This window comes from Mobula hypostoma, chromosome 12 (assembly GCF_963921235.1).
Source record: "Mobula hypostoma chromosome 12, sMobHyp1.1, whole genome shotgun sequence".
Classification (NCBI taxonomy): domain Eukaryota; kingdom Metazoa; phylum Chordata; class Chondrichthyes; order Myliobatiformes; family Myliobatidae; genus Mobula; species Mobula hypostoma.
In genome coordinates, this window is record NC_086108.1 from 39210107 (window position 1) to 39231109 (window position 21003).

At 39.2% G+C, this 21003-nt stretch overlaps 1 protein-coding gene across 3 annotated transcripts in view; it reads right to left on the reverse strand.

Moving 5' to 3' along the window:
• The window catches only part of dennd1b (DENN/MADD domain containing 1B), a 330960-nt gene that overhangs the window by 212357 nt on the left and 97600 nt on the right, over positions 1 to 21003 (reverse strand). For all 3 annotated transcript variants that reach the window (XM_063063866.1, XM_063063865.1, XM_063063864.1), the window contains exon 3: positions 3369 to 3412. In XM_063063866.1, coding sequence (XP_062919936.1) covers positions 3369 to 3412 — 44 coding nt within the window. The remainder of the gene's footprint in view (positions 1 to 3368; positions 3413 to 21003) is intronic.

The window sequence follows — 21003 nt, forward strand, 5'->3', positions numbered from 1 at the left end:
ACATACACCAAATATTGTTTCCTGTCCTAGAGTATCAGCTCATTAAGATTACTTAGTTGACTCCAGCTCAGCTGCAGACTGCTGCTGGTAATGTTATCAGTTCACTCATTTTCATAGAGCTCTCTCTTGCCAGCATTTGCTTTAATCTCCATAAAACAGTGACTTGCATTTTTCCATCAGATGTCCAGGGCTCAAATGCCTTCAAATGATCAGCAGTAAAACCAGTATCAATACTTTCACCTACTGACATTAACTTCACATTCATGCAGTACAGACCCGACTAGACCCTTCAGCAAACAACAAGTCACCCTGAAACCACTTGAGTCTCCACAATACTGTTGCCTGCCCAATTGCTGAATTACATACATTCTTGCTAACTCTGGAAAATTTTTAGAGGTGGACAAATTTGTAAAAAAAACCAAATAGTTGAGCACCAGTTCTACTTCCACTCTTCCTCCTTGTCTTCTTCTTCACTCGCTGCCATAAACATTTTTCTTTGCAATATACGTAGGATGGTTTCAAATGCATTGTCAGATATTAACTTGGCATTGATTGGAACACATTCTGAAGCTTCCCAAGTATGTAGCAGAGTTCAAAGTCTGTGTTGCTGCTGTGGTGTAGCAGTTTGTAACTGAGAAAAAGTTTTGTTCAATTCTAAGTCGTAAGGCGAGGCATCCAAAAGTTTTGGCTGTCTCTTGGAATCAAAATTTAATGTATCAGTTGCTTCCTTTTGCAGTCTGGATTTTGTTCAAAATATTGGCAATATCCTTCTTCCATGTTTCAATTCCCATTCTTCACAAACGTTGTGCCCAAAACGTAGCATTGTTATTCTTACACTTTGAGTCACTTATCATGAATACTATTTTCAGTTAAGAGCCACAGCTTCTTGTTCTCAAAGGCATCTTCATCAAAATATTCCTCTGAATATTCACTGTTCACTTCACCCCATCTGTCTAAGTTCTTTTGGCCTTATTTTCTATGGGCAGAGCTCAGTTCATCTAATTTTGGAAATTTTGCACAATAACATCTTTTTGCAAAGGTTTTGGTCATTCCCCTCAACCTATGACTCTGTTGCTTAACAGTCACATTTGCTTGTGGTGTTCACTGTCCAAAAGCACCCTTGGAAATACAAGTTTGATTTCTTGCACAAGCTTAGGCTTAACATATCAAAATCTTTCAGAAAAAAGCTGATCAAGGAATGGCATTTCATTTATATCATGCAATTACACTAAGTGAGTTGAATTTGGCAAAAAAGCTCTCTCCGAAATGCATCTTTCACCTTGATTTGCATTCTTCATAAATAATAGATCTAATTTCAACCATGGTTCCAAAACAAACAGCATTTCTGCAGAGCTCAGTCAGAAGAGATGAAACACAAGTGCACTTTACCAGGCTATGGATAGCAACGGGAATGTTGACATGTGGGGAACAAAAAAGATAAGGTAACTTTTAAATAGAGGAACTCGTCAAATAGAGACGGTGGCAAAAAAAAATCTGGAACTGAAATATAACAGTGGTTGAGAGCGAAAGAATAAGAACGGGAAGTTTTGGACAAAATAATATGTTTCCTTATTACATGAATGATTACATTTTTGAATGACTGAATTGGCCGCAAAATGCTATGAGATGTCCTGAAGTAGGGAAATGCATTTTATAAGCATCTTTCAAATATAATTCTCAGGAATAAAGCAAGCCAGTGGAGCTTAGGGATACATGCAGCTCAAATTGTAATTTACAACGCTTCAGTCTACATTTCAGCTTTACCAACCATTGAAGAAACTTCATCATAGTTACACTATGAGGAAACCATCTTGCTTGTGCATAGTTAAGGTTGAAGAGTTACAAGTACAATTTACATTGTTATGGAGAGCTTGGACCCTAACAGAACATTGTTTCCTGTTAGAGTGGGAAAGAGCAGGAGCAGATGCAGGAGAATTTTAGCAGTTTTTAAAAATTTAACAGATTAATCACGCAGGTGAACATTTCAAAATTAATTTTGTTTTCAAGATTACTCTCAGTATTGTAAGGCAAAATGGTAACTAAAGTAGTTCAGTGTTTACTTGAAAGATGATCTGGGTGTTTATACTGAGGTAAACATGCAGATTTGCTTATATTTGTTGATAGCCTGATGAGTGCATCTTCAACTCCTGTTCACTTTTTTGTGGCATTTTTAACAATGGCATCAATTGTTAAAGCCTCTAGGATCCCCAGAAAAGCTGTGCACCCAGCACCAACATCGGAACAAAAGTTCAAATTATACCACTGCATTTGGGAAATTCCAAGTCATTAAATAAAGTAGTTCAAATAGAGAAAAATAATCAATGATGATCATGAAGTTTATAGAATACAGGCAAAATCCATCTGATTCACTAATTGCTTTGAGGAAGGAAATCTGGGAGATATGGAACTCTAGAAAAGGGGTTCCCAACCTGGGGTCCACGAACCCCTTGCTTTATGGTATTGGTTCGTGACATTAAAAAGGTCGGGAACCCCTGTTCTAGAACCATAATGCTGTGGTTCATTCCCTGCACCAAGCCATTATAAAATTGAATAGAATGAATCTGAACCAAACCCAAATACAATAAACTCAACCCTGCCCACAGAATGTAACACTATCCTTCTGGTGATTATCACTAAGTTTTCAGAGTTTCTCAAAAGAGTAGTTAGGAGCAAAATTGTCATCTTCCTGAGGATAAGTGAATTGTAATGTAAATGTAAAGTGAATTGTAAATGTCCTGAAGAAGAGTTTCAGCCCAAAACATCAACTGTTTATTCATTTCCATAGATGTTGCCTGACTTGCCAAGTTCCTCCAGCATTTTGTCATAACTAATAAATCTTTTAGTTGGTTGAGGATATTCAGGGAGATGAAAATGATGTGGAAAGATGGAGTTAAGATTCAGTTATGATTTAACCCAAAGGTGGAAAAGCTTCAGAGGGCTGAATGGCTTGCTCCTGATCTATCCCAATGTCACCGGTCAATAGATGTGATCAACCTTTTTTAGTTCTGCTGCTGACAATAACTTTAAAAAATTACTGCAATTAGAGTTACGATATAATATTCTGGAGATCCATCACAACTTCTCTTACTTGTCCACCAACCAAAATTATGGCCGTGGGGGGGATGCATGCTTGGAAAGAAATTAAGGCACATGAGAAAGGAATTGCACTACAAAGCAATGAAATCAATATTAAAATAAGGCACCTGTCATTAATCAAACAAAACATTTTTTTAAAATATTGCTCTATCTGCTATAATTGCTTTAGGTTACATGTGAGAGATCTGTTCAGTGACTTCATTCATCTCTGCCTTGTCATAGCTACCTAGGAAAAACTATTATATTATGAAAAAGTTAATCATGTTTCAAACCTGGTCTCTGAAGTCCTCTGGGAACTTCCAAGCAACCACTGGATCTGTAAATAATTGACAGACAGTATTAATCAGCTGTGAGGGAATAAAACCTGGCACAGTCAGACTACATTAATATTAAAACAGTTGCTAGTTTCAACTTTTCAGGCAAATACTGAAGCAGTCTTCCAAAAATCACTGCACAGTATGTCTACATTTCTACTTACAGCACAACTCCTTTGTATTTAACATCTTTTATTCAAGTTGCTTCAGGTATATTAATAAAACAAAGAACAACTTGTTCTGTATTTTAGAGCAAAGATGATTTAATTACAAAAATTCTAATTTTCAGTAAAATGTAAAAGCTTAAATGTGAATTTGCAGGCTGTTCTATAAATATATCTTATAGAGAACCATAATATAGTACAGAACAAGCCGCAGCCTTCAATCGTCATAGACCAAATCAAATGTGCCTGTCATGGCCAGAAATTTACTGGGAAATGCCTGCAGTTGCAACTAAAACTGCCCACATTTCTCACTTCAATCACCATGAAATACAGGAATACTGAGTGAAAGCACACCTCCTGAATTCTCTGACTGCTCTTTGCTAGTGATTCTGTATTGTGTGTTGGCATCAAACTCCACTTGCAGTGGAAAGATGCGATGGCAGGGCATAAACTTGCAGGAGTCCTCCAGACCACAGGATCTGCATTTGATTGGAGTAGGAACATCACGTCTATTTGAGCTGATGGATAGCAGTTGTTACAAGGGATCACGGTGGGTACAAGATAATATAAGATATTTTTTCTGAATGTTTAGAAGCACATTGCATTTGCTTTTAAATTATTGCCATATTTAAAACTTGAAAAATTCTTCAATTGAATTTTAATCGTTCTCCATAACCTTTGAATACTTCTAAATTTCAGAAAAATTCCAAGTCACTGACGGGTTTGACAGTTGTCCAAGCCGAGGGGCCCAAGAATGTTTAGAAGCACTCTATAGATCAAGCAGCATCAGGAGGGAACAAAACTCAGGTCATGTTTCTTTCCACAGATTTCAAAACAAACATGTTTAGAAGTTGCAGAAGGAAAAAGTGGCAGAAAATGAGGGAATGTCTATCAGAGGTTGCAGACCAAAACTGTTATTGCAATATCATTGCCAAAGTCACTTTGATAAATTTATCTGCATCCTAAAGATATTTACTCACTTTCCTCTACCTCTACCCCTATCTGTAAAATAAAATACGCTTATGTTCGCCAATGTAATGATGGGTCATTGATCAGAAATATCAAACTCATTACTGTCTCCAATGATGTTGCTTGCCCACTCAGTGCTTCCATAGGGGAGGAACGTCAAACGTTCCTTCCATAAGGTTTTGATTTTCTATCAACTTAGTCCTGTTCTGCAGCATGGGGATAGATGTTGCTCACCCCAATGTAATGCCAAGCTCCTATTGCTGTTTAGGGGTTCACCATTTTGAATCAGAGTAGCTTCAGCAGCAAGTCAACATAGATACATCTAGATAAGGGAAGTCTGCATTTATCACAAAGGATCGTGACGAGTAGGGTTGTTTCCCACTGCTAACAGGTTCTAGCCATTATATCAATAATACTTAGAAAAGGGACTGCCTTCATTCTTTTCTTTTTAAATCACACATACCGACACAAAAAAACCCTGTGGTTCCAAAGAAGCAGAGCATTGACAAAAGTTTTTGCTCCACAAGCAATGAAGATTTAAGTAGTACAGCCAAAATTCGCCAACATGAAATCCCAATTTTAACTCCTCTGGAATTAGAAAATTAGTTCACACCTAAAATTGGGGGGGGAAAGAAATCATATTATATATTTAACAATACATATACCAGAGATGATCTACTACTTCATTCAAGCCAAACATGACCTTCAGTATTTTTATGTGGGCGCGTAGCTCTGTGAAAATAAAAAGGTGTTAGTTTATGAGGCAAGACACATACTGTGGCTTTGAACCAATGGGCCCCAAGACATCCTGTATGTCATTATAGACAGCAGTGTGAGAGCCCACATTTGAAGTGCCTCCGCAAACCCCAAACATGTGCAAGGAAGTTCATTTACAAAAATTGCTGGACATCAGATGTAGCTTGAGCTCCAAAATGTCCAATGAAAACACTCAGTAAACAAAAAAATGAACATTAGTAACATACCATATAAAATGGATTCCACAAACGACAAGAAGAGGGCAGAAATGTAAACACTAATACTGAAAATCAAGGCTCTTCATGGCAATTTGCACGTGACTTTCATCCATCCACAAAATGTAAATGGAGACACAGCTTTAAAATAATTTTCCATGCAGTTGCACAACTGATCAAATTTATGACCTGTTCTAAACAAATAATAAAAATGTTTTACACTGAACCACAAAACAAATGCACTAATTAATCTTTCATATCGCCATTGCAAAGTTGCACCATCAGTGTACACAGATGTCTTACATGCTGTGACAATTGTCTGACTTTAACTTCAATGACAACGATCTGTTCTCAAATAATCAATTAAAAAACTGACCACTTTGCTATGCTATAAATTAGATTAAGCAGTTGAATTATTTACTTGTACAAGAAAGAAAGAAGTGTGTCTCAGTACATTTACACTATTATTTCAAACATCAGTATTTTGCCATGATATATTTGGTATTCTGTGTTATTTGTCAAAGCTCTCAACACATGCAGCTGAACTTGCCTTTATTCTGTCAGTGTGCATTCACAACAATGGCCAAAAATATTCCATCTCCCATAAGCAATTAACTATCCAGAAATGCAAAAAAAAATCTAAACAAAGCTAATCACTCAGGTGAGGAGAAGATAATTATGTAACTAAGTTGAATTATCAACACTGAACACTGCACTTGGTGGAGCTGGTTTCCTGAACAACATTTTCCAATCATAGGATACTCTGACAAAAGAGACTAAACTCCTTTGCTTTTAAGCACCCACTCCAGCCTATGTAATGCACAGCCAAGTGGTTCTGTGGATGATGATTACCCCAGTTCTGTATCTGCAAAACTGAATACCATCAATTTTAGGTGAATGTGAGGGTACTATAAAACCCTGCAAACACAGGCATCAAATATAGTTAAGGCTCTTAGTAAAAGGAAACTTGTACCACTCGTGTCTAAGGGAGTAATATCCTTCTGGTGTTCACAGCGCACATTCACTCCTAACATCATTTTTCAGATTCTGAATCACAATGAAGTGCCTATGCCAAATACCTCTAAATTAAAAGTTGAACCAATGTATAAATCTGAAGAGGGTGTTTCTCCCCCTGCAATGCAATCAGTGATGCACAGAAGTGAATTATTTATAGCACTAGAGGATAACTCTAATAAACTTCTTCACATTTCAAAACTGGTGCTGGGTAACTTTCACCAAAGCTGAAGAACTACAAGGAACCATTGGCCACTACCATCAACCCAAGAATTATAACAGTTGCTGCTGACAGGTTAATAGACTTAGTTAATTGCAGCAATCTCAGAGTTTTATTTCAATGGCCATAAAAGTGGTGGTAGAATATGCACCAGTATGTAAAGTGCAACTGCTCTGTAAACAACTATATCTTCATAAACTATCACAATTCTGCCAAATTTATGTACAGTACAATAGAACAAACATGCATAATTTTATCCCCAGAAGTATTAACATGCAAATTCATATCTATGTTCAATGAACAACAAAATTTCTCCTTGGCACACAAGCAATTGCGCAATATTTCACTGTTTGCTTTAAAAATATTGAAAGCAAATCTGTCTTCAATAAGTGCCAGCTAATGATGAAGTTACAAAACAATGTAACATCACCAAGATATTAGATCTCACTAGTGGAACATCTCATAGAGCTCCTTCTATAATTATTCTTAAGTGAAGTCACTGCCAATGCCATAGGAAAAGAGTAGTTTTATGACTGTTACAAAATAAAGAACTACAAATAAAAATGTAATAAAAACAAAGTAATAAGATAATAAATCTGTAATTATTTTATTACTAAATACAATGAATATCTGTAAATCATGACTGTCAAAACACACCCTATATACTTTGCTGCATGTTATTTTGAAAAAGAAATGTTGCCAAAGACAGCAGAATAATGCGGTGATTTAACACTTCATTTACAGGCATGGTATATTTAAAAATACAACAGCTTTCCATGAGAAAGTCATTTGGATGTTACACTCACATGATATTGTATGAACCTCTAACTTTATAACAGCAACAGGATCTGAACAAACTGATTAACATGGCCAATTTGTTTGAGTGCAGTGATCATCTCAACCTGCCAAAGTGGCAAAGTCTTCCAGTGCTATTTACTTGTTGTGTGACACATGTAATATCAGCTTCCTAATTATTCTACCCATGTCATGCAACCCTATGTGATGTGTAACATGCCTGGTGTGTGAAGGCAAAGGATACAAACAAAATATCTTTAAATAACCTGGTTCAATATTCCCAGAGACTTGTTGTCAAGAAGGACTACTGTAGGTCTACTGTTGCTGTGAGAACCATCAGTTTATTAGACTGCACTGGTTCTCCTCTGGCATGTTATTTTCAATGAGGCACTCCAATAGCATGGTGCCCTCTACAGGACATTTAGAATCTATGAGGCAATCAAGTGTGTACCTCCCTAACTGATTCCTTCAGTTAAAATAGTGAATTTATTACCCAATCAGATATAAAAAAAACAATTTAAAGGAAAGAAAACAACGTTAGTTGAATTGAAAGTAATTTTTTCAAAGTAATTCCCAATTTTTGAAATCAGCGGACATACTTGGAGTCATAGAATCAGAATCAGAAAGAGGTTTATCATCACTGACATATGTTGTGAAATCTGTTGTGCTGTGGGAGCAGTGCAGCGCAAGGCATAAACAAATTACTCTGAGTTATATTTAAAAGAATCATCAATAAGTATGAGGAAGAGTGAAGTAATGTTCATGGAGCATTCAGAAAGTTGATGGTGCCCAACAGGTCCATGCCAACCAAGTTTCCCACCTAAGTTAGTCCCATTTGCCCACATTTGGTCCATGTTGCTCTCAAACTTTCATTTTCATGTAGCTGTACGTGTTTTTTTTTAAGTACTATTAGTGTACTTTGCTCAAACACGTCACCTGGCATCTCATTCCATACTTTAAATAAACAGAATTTCATACATGGTTTGTGATAAAACATATCAACTGCTCCCTGAGAAGTAATTTGGATCCACTCCCAATGCCTACCAGAACAACAGGTCCACAGCAGATGCCATCTCTTTGGCTCTTCATTCAACCATAGAACATCTGGACAACATAGATGCATATATTAGGATGTTCTTTACTGACTACTGCTCAGCATTTAATACCATCATCCCCTCAAAGCTAATCAATAAGCTTCAAGACCTTGGCTTCTATACTTCCTTGTGCAATTGGATCCTCGGTTTCCTAATTGCAGACGCCAGTCAGTTCGTATTGGCAACAACATCTCCAGCTCTCCATCAGCACAGGTGAACCACAGGACTGTGTGCTTAGCCCCTTGCTCTACATTCTATATACTTAAGACTGTAAGTCAAAGCACAGTTCCAATGCCATATTTAAGTTTACTGACTACACCATTGTCATTGGGAGAAAGAATCAAAGGTGATGACTAATCAGCATATAGGAGGGAGATTGAAAATCTGGCTGAGTAGTGCCACAACAACCTCTCAGTCAATGTCAGCAAAACCGAGGAGCTGATTAGTGACCTCAGGAGGAGGAAACCAGAGTCCATGAGTCAGTCCACATCCGGAAATCAGACATGGAGAGGATCAGCAACTTTAAATTCCTTGGTGTTATCATTTCAGAGGATCGGTCCTGGGCCTAGCAAGTAAGTACAATTATGAAGAAAGCCTCTGCTTCCTTAGAAGTTTGCAAAGATTTGTCATGACATCTAAAATGTTCACAAACTGTTGTAGAAGTGTGGTGGAGAGTATACTAACTGGTTGCATTCCTGTATGGTACGGAAACACCAGTGCGCTTGAACTGAAAATCTTATAAAAAGTAGTGGATATGACCCAATTTATCACGGGTAAAGCCCTCTCCAGCACTGAGCACATCTACATGGAGCACTGTTGGAGGAAAGCAGCATCCATCGTCAAGGACCCCCACCACATAGGACCTGCTCCTTTTTCACTACTGCATCAGGAAGAAAATACAGGAGCCTCAGGGCCCACACCACCCAGTTCATTATTACCCTTCAACCCTTAGGCTCATGAACCAGTGGGGATAGCTTCACTTAACTTCATTCCTCCCATCACTGAACTGTTTCCACAACTTATGGACTCACATCTCAAGTTCTTGATATTTGTAGCTTATTATTTATTAATATTATTTCTTCTTTCTCTTCTTTTGGTTTGCACAGTTTTTTGTCTTTTGCATGTTGGTTTTTGGTCCATCCTGTTGGGTATGGCCTTTCATTGATTCAATTATGTTTCTTGGATTTACTGAGCATTCCTGCAAGAAAACTAATCTCAGGGTTTAATACGGTGAAATATATGTGTTCTGATAATAAATTCACTTTGAAATTTTGAACCCACCGCACACCCTAAAACAATGTGTTCCTCAGACAAATCCAGATTTCTACATTTATGTTCCCATTCTGTTTGATGCCCAATTTGTGAAATACTGAAAATGTTGTTAACCTCACCATTATTTCTGCAACTAACTACCAAAAAGCTGCTTACTTGCAAAATTTTGCATTGACTTATGAGCAATTTGCAACATATGGTGAGTATTTTCCTCAACGATTGTTTATTCAAGTACACATGATTATTGTGTACAGTCAAGTACCATGTTCCCAGCAAATTTTAGGCCATTGCACCCAATTAGAACACTCCAGTTAGCAAGCCAATCAATCATACTGTACACAAGTTATTTATTGTGAATATACACGGAATGTATGACTGTGGTCTTCTGCTGCTGTTGCCCATCCACTTCAAGGTTTGACATATAGTGCATTCAGAGATGCTCTTCTGCACACCACTGTTACAACAAATGGTTATCTGAGTTACTGTTGACCTCCTTTCAACTTGAACCAGTCTGGCAATGTTCCTCTGACTGCAGTGGTTTTCATCCACATTGCCACTCACTGAATGATTTTTTTTTGTTTTATTGCACCATTCTCTGTAACCTTTAGAGACTGTTGTCTCTCTGATCCGCTGAGAACCAAGAGATCAGCAGATTGTGAGATACTCAAACCACCTCATCTATTCTTCTCCATTCTGATGTTCGGGGTGAACAATTGAATCTCTTGACCATGCTTGAATGCTTTGATGTATTGAGTTGTTGCCACATGATTGGCTAATTAGATATTTGCATTAACGAACAGGTACTTAGGTGTAGCTAATAAATTGGCCATTGAGTGTACCAGGGAACTGTATATATGGCTAGAGAATAGGCTAAAATTTTTGTATGTTATTGCATTAAAATATGTTGGAGGCTTTCATAAAAATTAAGAATTTTGAGATTTGAGCTCTCAGATAACTTTTACCAAGGTCTCAGACCTTAATTAGCTTGTTAGGGCAATGGCTTGTTCACAGTCATCGTTAGGAAAGGCCAGGTGATGCAAATTTCAAAGCTTTATAAATACCCTGACTCGTCAAACTTTGTCCCAACATTCAGCAGCCATGGGCTCCTCTAAGCAGCTGCCTAGCACTCTGAAAATTAAAATAAATGATGCCCATAAAGCAGGAGAAGGCTATAAGAAGATAGCAAAGCGTTTTCAGGTAGCTGCTTCCTCAGTTCATAATGTACGTTTGTAATTAAGAAATGGAAGTTAACAGGAATGGTGGAGGTCAAGTTGAGGTCTGGACAACCAAGAAAACTTTCCAAGAGAACTGCTCGTAGGATTGCTAGAAAAGCAAATCAAAACCCCCGTTTGACTGCAAAAGACCTTCAGGAAGATTTAGCAGACTCTGGAGTGGTGGTACACTGTTCTAGTATGCAGCGACACCTGCACAAATATGACCTTCCTGGAAGAATCATCAGAAGAAAACCTTTCCTGCGTCCTCACTACAAAATTCAGCATCAGAAGTTTGCAAAGGAACATCTAAATAAGCCTGATGCATTTTGGAAACAAGTCCTGTGAACTGATGAAGTTAAAATAGAACTTATTGGCTGCAATGAGCAAAGGTATGTTTGGAGAAAAAAGGTACAGAATTTCATGAAAAGAACTGCTCTCCAACTGTTAAGCACGGGGGTGGATCGATCATGCTTTGGGCTTGTGTTGCAGCCACCAGCACGGGGAACGTTTCACTGGTAGTGGGAAGAATTAATTCAATTAAGTACCAGCAAATTCTGGAAGCAAACATCACACTGTCTGTAAAAAAGCTGAAGATGAAAAGAGGATGGCTTCTACAACAGGATAATGATCCTAAACACACCTCAAACTCCACAATGGACTACCTTAAGAGGCACAAGCTGAAGATTTTGCCATGGCCCTCACAGTCCCTTGACCTGAACATCATCGAAAATCTGTGGATAGACCTCAAAAGAGCAGTGCGTGCAAGACAGCCCAAGAATCTCACACAACTAGAAGCCTTTTGCAAGGAAGAATGGGCGAAAATCCCTCAAACAAGAATTAAAAGACTCTTAGCTGGCTGCAGAAAGCATTTACAAGCTGTGATACTTGCCAATGGGGGTGTTACTAAGTACTGACCATTCAGGGTGCCCAAACTTTTGCTTCAGGCCCTTTTCCATTTTTGTTATTTTGAAACTGTAAAAGATTGAAATAAAAAAGTAATCTTGCTTAAAATATTAAAGAAATGTGTCATCTTTAACTTTATGACTTTTGGAAATCAAGTCATCTTTTACTCGCTTAGCTATTCACAGTAACAGAAATTTTGACTATGGATACCCAAACTTTTGTCTGCCACTGTATATGTCATGATATACAACCCTATACTTGTGGGCAGACTCAATAAATCCATAATAATAGCCATAATAGAATTAATAAAATGCCACACCAACTTGGGTGTTCAATTAGTATGCAAAAAACAACATACCGTGCAAATACATATAGAAAGAAGTAATAATAATAAATAAATAAGCAATATATTTCAAGAACATGTGATGAAGAGTCCTAGAAAGTGAGTCCAAAGGTTGTGGGAACATTTCAGTGATGGGGCAAATAAAGTTGTGTGAAGTCATCCCCTTTGGTTCAAAAGCCTGATGCCTGAGAGGTAATAACTGTTTTTGAACCTGGTAGTGTGAGGAAATGTGAAACATTTCAGGAAATATCATTCATAATTTCAAAAGAAACTGGTTGAATATTTAAACAAGCAATGTTCTGACAAGAACTGTCCTTTGTTATTCAAATAACAAGCCATTGGTGACAAAGGACATTAAGGACATCCTGAACGCTAAAAAGAGGGCGTTTAGAGATGGAAATAGGGAGGAGCTGAGGGCAATACAGAGGGACCTGAAAGCCAGGATCAGGGAGGCTAAAGACAGGTACAGGAGGAAGCTTGAGTGGAAACTCCAGCAGAACAACATGAGAGAGGTCTGAAGGCGGATGAGGACCGTCACTGGGTTCCAGCAAACTAGCAACAGAGGAGCTGAAGGCAGTGTGGACAGGGCCAACGAACTTAACCTGTTCTTTAACAGATTTGACATTGTGATCCCTGCCCATCCCCCACATGAGCCATCTGTTGTCGGCCCCCAATCAACACATGCTCCACTCTCCCCTCCTATCCCTCCTCACAGTCCCCCACCCTGCTCTCATGACTATACCCCTTCCCCACACGAAACCACCACGGTGGGCTTCACAGCTGAACAGGTGAGAAGACAGCTGAAACGTCTCAACCCAAGCAAGGCTGCAGGACCGGATGGTGTCAGTACCAGGGTGCTCAAAGTCTGTGCCCCTCAGCGATGTGGAGTACTTTGCCATGTATTCAACCTGAGCCTGAGGCTCCGGAGGGTTCCTGTACTGTGGAAGAAGTCCTGCCTCGTCCCTGTGCCGAAGATGCCGCACCCCAGCGGCCTCAATGACTACAGACCGGTGGCATTGACCTCCCACATCATGAAGACCCTGGAGAGACTTGTTCTGGAGCTGCTCTGGCCTATGGTCAGGCCACAATTAGATCCCCTCCAGTTCGCCTACCAGCCCCGACTAGGAGTTGAGGATGCCATCATCTACCTGCTGAACCGTGTCTACGCCTACCTGGACAAGCCAGCGAGCACTGTGAGGGTCATGTTTTTTGACTTCTCCAGTGCGTTCAACACCATCCGCCCTGTTCTGCTGGGGGGGAAGCTGACAGTGATGCAGGTGGATGCTTCCCTGGTATCATGGATTCTTGATTACCTGACTGGCAGACCACAGTACATGTGCTTGCAACACTGTGTGTCCGACAGAGTGATCAGCAGCACTAGGGCTCCACAGGAACTGTCTTGTCTCCCTTTCTCTTCACCATTTACACCTCAGACTTCAACTACTGCACAGAGTCTTGTGTCATCTTCAGAAGTTTTCGGATGACTCTGCCATAGTTGGACGCATCAGCAAGGGAGATGAGGTTGAGGACAGGTCTACGGCAGGAAACTTTGTCACATGGTGTGAGCAGAATTATCTGCAGCTTAATGTGAAAAAGACTAAGGAGCTGGTGGTAGACCTGAGGAGAGCTAAGGTACCGGTGACCCCTGTTTCCATCCAGGGGGTCAGTGTGGACATGGTGGAGGATTACAAATACCTGGGGATACGAATTGACAATAAACTGGACTGGTCTAAGAACACTGAGGCTGTCTACAAGAAGGTTCAGAGCCGTCTTTATTTCCTGAGGAGACTGAGGTCCTTTACCATCTGCCGGATGATCTGTCGGACGATGCTGAGGATGCTCTATGAGTCTATGGTGGCCAGTGCTATCATGTTTGCTGTTGTGTGCTGGGGCAGCAGGCTGAGGGTAGCAGACACCAACAGAATCAACAAACTCATTCGTAAGGCCAGTGATGTTGTGGGGATGGAACTGGACTCTCTCACGGTGGTGTCTGAAAAGAGGATGCTGTCTAAGTTGCATGCCATCTTGGTCAATGTCTCCCATCCACTACATAATGTACTGGGTGGGCACAGGAATACATTCAGCCAGAGACTCATTACTCTGAGATGCAGCACAGAGCGTCATAGGAAGTCATTCCTGCCTGTGGCCATCAAACTTTACAACTCCTCCCTTGGAGGGTCAGACACCCTGAGCCGATAGGCTGGTCCTGGACTTATTTCATAATTTACTGGCATAACTTACATATTACTATTTAACTATTTATCGTTCTATTACTATTTATTATTTATGGTGCAACTGCAACGAAAACCAATTTTCCCCAGGATCAATAAAGTATGACTATGACTATATTTAATTGAGTGAAAAATTTTAAAAATTATTCATTGGCTACTGCTGGCTGGGACTAAATTAATAACATTTCCTTACAGCTCGACAAACAACTATAATGCTTGTTCCTCCACTGTATAATTTTATGCTATTGTTGCAGTAAGCAACCAAGAGAATTTACAATTAGTTAGAAGTCCTCAATGTTGCCATTGCAAGAAAAAGTATCAGCAGCTCTAAGTTTTTGGATGGGGGAAAAAAGTCAACTGGAACAAGAAAAGTTATAGATTATTTTGATACACAACACATTCCAATGACACTATTCCAAATGGGATTATCATATTTGATATTACTCATTCATTTAAAAAAATGCGCATCATTATACAAACAGAAAAAAACATTACAAGCGCTCAATTAATAGTTAAAATGAAGCATAAATGTCAGTAAGTAGTCTGTAATTCTGCAATCAAATGTCACACATCTTGCAGTAAGTCAGAGATAGCATGGTTTCAAAAATAAGAGTATAACAGATGATGATGATACATTGGAAAAAAGAGCAAGGAGTTTTGTTTCTCCAGGCTAAAAAATCTGACAGAGGTAAAGCCTGAGGGATAATAACTTGCTATATTTTCAACAAGAGTTGGGGAATTTGATGGGAACTCAAACTGAAGTACAACTTCATTATAATCTTATAACAAAGCACCAGTTTGAATAATCCCACAGCAAAATTCGACTTGTTCAATGAAAATTTGTGTCACTGAGTTCAGGACAGAATGAGGTAACTTGTGGTGATGAACGTGTGAAAGAACTTAGCTAGATCCCTTCACTAGAGAGTTCAGCAAGTCAATCACAACTCTGAAAAACATCACCACCAACAAGCTTGCTTTAGGTAAACCACAAATAATACCAAGCAATCCTTGCTGTACACACTCAATTCAAGTAGGTATTTCTTCAGTTTTGTTATCAACCCTTAGTAAATGAAAGCAACTGGACTTGCTGTGCTGTCTAGAAGACGTTTCGCCACTCATGCGAGAGGCTTCTTCAGTTCTGATCCATGGTTTAACAGCTTAAAAACTGGAAAAGCCGGTAAACTCCCCACCATGGATCAGAACTGAAGAAGCCGTTCCGATGAGTGGCGAAACATCTTCTAGATAACACAGGACGCCCAATTGTCTTGATTTATAACTGCTTGATATACAACGACCTGGATAACTGAGAACCTTTATAGACATGTCCTCAGTTTTTGGCTGCAAATAACCTTCAATTCCTGTAATAAAAATTTACACGTCATAATACTTTTTGCTGGTTGCCATAAATATTGAATTTTAAAGTCCAGCATAAAGCCATAGAGAACATATTGATGTGATTACAAAGAAGGCATGGCAGTGGTTATATTTCATTAGCTGTTTGAGGAGATCTGGTATGTCACCAGACTCTAGCAGATTCGTACAGATATACAGTACATGGAGAGCATTCTAACTGGTTGCATCATTGTCTGGTTTGGAGGGGCCACTGCACAGGGTCAGAAATGTCTGCAGAAAGTTGCAAACTCATGCAATTCCATCAAGGGCACTAGCCTCCCCAGCGTTGAGGACACCTTCAAAAGGTGATGCCTCAAAATGTATCCATCATTAAGGACCCTCATCACCCAGGACAAGCCCTCTTCTTATTGCTATCATCAGGGAGGTACAGGAGCCTAAATACAAGCACTCAATGATTTACAAACAGCATCTTCTCCTGCACCATCACTTCAGTATGGGCAGTGAACCCATGTACACTACCTCACTGTTTTTCATTTGCTCTATTTTCACTACTTACGTTGATTTAACATTTACAGTATATATAATATTTAATATGCATGTATTATATTTTATATATCATAATTATAATGCACAATACTTAATAGTAATTTCTGTTTATTATTTATCACATTGTACTGCTGCCACAAAACAACAAATTCCACAGTTATGTTCCGGTGATATTAAACCTGATTCTGATAGTCTGTTTCGAAATCGACCCACATTTGGACGATAGCTCTCCACACCTCTCCCATCCATGTACTTACCTAAAATTTTCTTAGATGTTGCAATTGAACCTACATCCACCATTTCAGTTGACAGTTCATTTGCACCACCCTCTGAGTGGAAGAGTCCCCCACAAGTTCTCCTTAAGTATTTCACCTTTTACCATTATCCTATGACCTCCACTTCTCACTCAACCCCAGTGGGGGAAAAAAAACCTGCATGTATTTACCCTATTTATTCCCCTCATAATTTTGTCTATCACTATCAAATCTCCCTCCATTCTCCTATGCTCCAAGGTACAAAGTCATAACCTATTCAAACTTTCCCTATAACTCAAGTCCTCAAGTCCCAGAAAAATCCTTGCAAATGTTCTTTGTATTTTTTCAAAACTCCCTGCTCTTTTTTCCAATGTATTATCATCTGTTATACTCTTATTTTTGAAACCATACTATCTCTTGACTTACTGAAAGATGTGTGACATTTGATTGCAGAATTACAGACTACTTACTGACATTTATGCTTTATTTTAATTATTAATTGAGAGCTTGTAATGTTTTTTTCTGTTTGTATAATGATGCACATTTTTTAAATGAATAATATCAAATATGATAATCCCATTTGGAATAGCGTCATTGGAATGTGATGTGTATCAAAATAATCTATAACTTTTCTTGTAGTAGTTGACTATTTTCCCCATCCGAAAACTTGGAGCTGCTGATATTTTTTCTTGCAATGGCAACATTGAGGACTTCCAATCTAGCTCACACTATCTTAAACTCAGCAGAAAGCATCTTTACATTTTGTTTTATTAGAAGCTATTTGTTAACCTTGCTGTGGTTGACAGCCCAACTACAAAATATAACTCTTTAGAAAAGTTGTCCATTGAGCTGAGTAACTTGCTATTGATTTTTTGAATTGTATGAAGCTTCTCTTTCCATTTTTGATCCTTTTGGTCCTTTCTACTTATTCTTAAATATTACAAGACAATATTCCATGCTTGAAATTGTTCAACTCCACAACAGTTGGGAGACAGGAACCACAACTGCTATGCTTTCCTTTATATGATCAAAATTCTGACTTTATTTTAAAAAAGAAATCTATTGGAATGCTCAGGTTCAGGAAATGCAGCAATATTGTGAGAGTCAGTGATATGGGAGAAGCTATTAGGTGTGGAGGTGCTGGTATGAAGTTGGAAGAACTGCATTGGGAGGAAGTCATGGCCTAATCAGTGCATTCATTCCTGGATGTTACTTCCTCCATACCTCAGGCCATCCACAACTCCATCCTTTGAGTCATGCACAGCCACTTATGATTTAAGTTTTACAAAACACACCCAGTCAACAGAAATCACGCATATTGTTGTTAGCATACCTCACTATCTCTGAACTTTCAATTTCTTGACATTTTATGTTGTCCCCTCAGAAATTTCCCATTACTGTGGTATTGGGCCAGATCTTCCACTGAACTCAAGATGAACCTGTTGGCAGATAAACCTGTAACTAGACTATCCCCAAGGTTGGGCAGAAGTGCAGCCTTCTGAACTTATGAATGCTGGAGAAAGGAATGCTGTGCTGGAGCAATGGCCTTCTCAGGCTGGGAAATATGTCCTCCGACTCTTACCTAGGTCAAACCCAGTGCCCATAAATTAGACCAGCAAAATGAATGGGAAAAAAATAACCTGGTGGGTGATAGGCAGGTCAAGCTAATTGTTAAATTTAAGCTCAGTGTAATATCCTTAAATGTGCAAATGGTGTTTTATTCTTTTAATTGTTAAATATTAATCATGTTCCAAGTGAAGGTGACAGATTTGACAGTAAGTGAAGTTGGGGACATAGATCCTAATGGAAGACTGTTGCCAGAACCATTCTGGAAGAGTTGCAGGGTAACAGAAGATCTACCTCAGCACCTACCGCCTACCACTCTACCTCACCCTAACCAGCTTGTTCTGAATATTAGCCGTTTCTGCTGCTGAGGCTACAGACCAATTTCTGCTCAGGCAACTCAACAAGTTGATAGGCCAATTAGTACATACTAACAGTCTAATTGTCCTCTACTTCTGTGATTGCATGCAAAAATATAAATCTAATGTAATAAAGCACAGATTTGAATCATAGAATGTGGAATCAGACCTTGAAACCCAGCAGGCCCTCGCCAAACATCAAGCATCTATATAGACATAAAGTCCCATTTTATTCCATTCACGTTCCCAACAGCTTCCCTAAATTCGAAGCGCAAGAAAGAATGCAGATGCTGGAAATCCAAAGAAACACACACACACACAATTCTGGAGGAACTCAGCAGGTCAGGCAGCATCTAGAGAAATAAATAAAATTGGCTATATTTAAGAGGGAGTTAGATATGGCCCTTGTGGCTACGGGGGTCAGGGGGTATGGAGGGAAGGCTGGGGTGGGGTTCTGAGTTGGATGATCAGCCATGATCATAATAAATGGCGGTGCAGGCTCGAAGGGCCGAATGGCCTACTCCTGCACCTATTTTCTATGTTTCTATGTTTCTAAAACAGTCGACATTTCGGGTAAGACCCTTCTTCAGGACTGAAAAGGAAGATGGGAGATACCAGAATAAAAAGGTGGGGGGAGGTGAAGGAGGATAGCTAGAAGGTGATAGGTGAAGCCAGGTGGTAGGAGAGATAAAGGGCTGGAGAAGAAGGAATCTGAGAGGAGAAGAAAGTGGACCATAGGAAGGAGGAGAGAATCCAAGGGGACGTGATAGGCAGGTGAGAAGAGGGAAGCGGCCAGAGTGGGAAACGGAAAAAGAGGATGGAGAGGGAATTTCTTTTTTACTGGAAGGAGAAATTGATATTCATGCATCAGATTGGTGACTACCCAGACAGAATATAAGGTGCTGCTCCTCTACCCTGAGGGTGGCCTCAAATGCCTTGGAATAGAAATTGGAATTAAAATGTTTGGCCACTGGGAAATTTCATTTTTGGCAGATGGAGCGGAGATGCTCGACAAAGCAGTTCCCCAATTTATAATGGGCCTCACCAATGTAGAGCAGACTGCATTGGGAGCACTGGACACAATAAATGACCACAGCAGATTAGCAGGTGAAGTGTTGCCTCATTTGAAAGGACTGTTTGGGCCCCCGAATGGAGGGAGGGAGGAGGTAAATGGGCAAGTGTGGCACTTTGACTGGTGCCCATGGCTACCCCTTGAGTCTGGAGAAAATGAGAGAAGCTGAAGGAAAAGTTGATGAGGGTGAGGACCAGTTCTGCCAGACGGAGGAGAGTGGTGGTAGAGGGGAACTGGTTGGTTACCAGTTCTGCCAGACAGAGCAATTTGCAATGGCCAGTTAACCTACTAATCTAAAAGTCTTTTCAAAGTGGAAGGAAACAAAGCAGCCAGAAGAAAACCTATGTGGTCACAGGGACAATATATTAACTCCATGCAGGCAGCTCCATAGTTCAACGTCAAATACAGTCTGCCAGAGCTCTGAGGCAACAGCTCTACTTGCTCTACCATTGTACCATCTATAGCTATTTGATCACCGGTAATCTTGTGCTATGCTAAATTCCTCCATCCATGGTATGCTCCATATAAAGTGAAAAATTTAACTCTGCCCCCCAAACTCAGTTAACAACTCACACTGCTATTTTTTTCACCACTTAAATTCATTGTCCACTTGTCATTAACATGGTATCTGTAAAATATAATCAACCTTCGAATCAACAGCTACCATCCCGAGCTGGGAATACTGCTATAGATGAGTTTGCCTTCCTTTCACCTTTCATCAAGATATGAATCTCTTCCAGCTAGCCAGAAAATGCAGCTGATCATAATGAAAGCTTTAGGATACCAGATAATAATGCAATGGTTTGGTTTATTTCCCAGTGCAAGGAGAAAAATGAAGAACTCATACTAAGATGAGGAAAGTTATTCTTGTTTATCAGCAGTCTCTCCTGACCAAAAAATGTAAATTCAAACGGCTGTATTTCCTTGCAACAAATTTAATAAAGGTACTTGTTTTGCATTATATGACAGAACTTTCTTTTTAATCTCCTCATGCTCCTTGACAAAAGCACCAAATGCATTCCTTTAACCCTGAACTTCTGCTAAAAAATATTTGCTCCAAGTGTTCTTGAGGGAGGCTGCACCGTCACTTCTCACTAGAAAGTACAAAGTTGTTCAGGCACAGAGGACCATTTTAATAAGGTAATTTAAGTGTTTGTTACGTTTTGCTTTGAAGTAATTATTATTATTTTGGTTTTAATCCAAAAAAGGTGTTATTTATAACATCCATTTATGTTTATAACTTCCACTTATAAAGC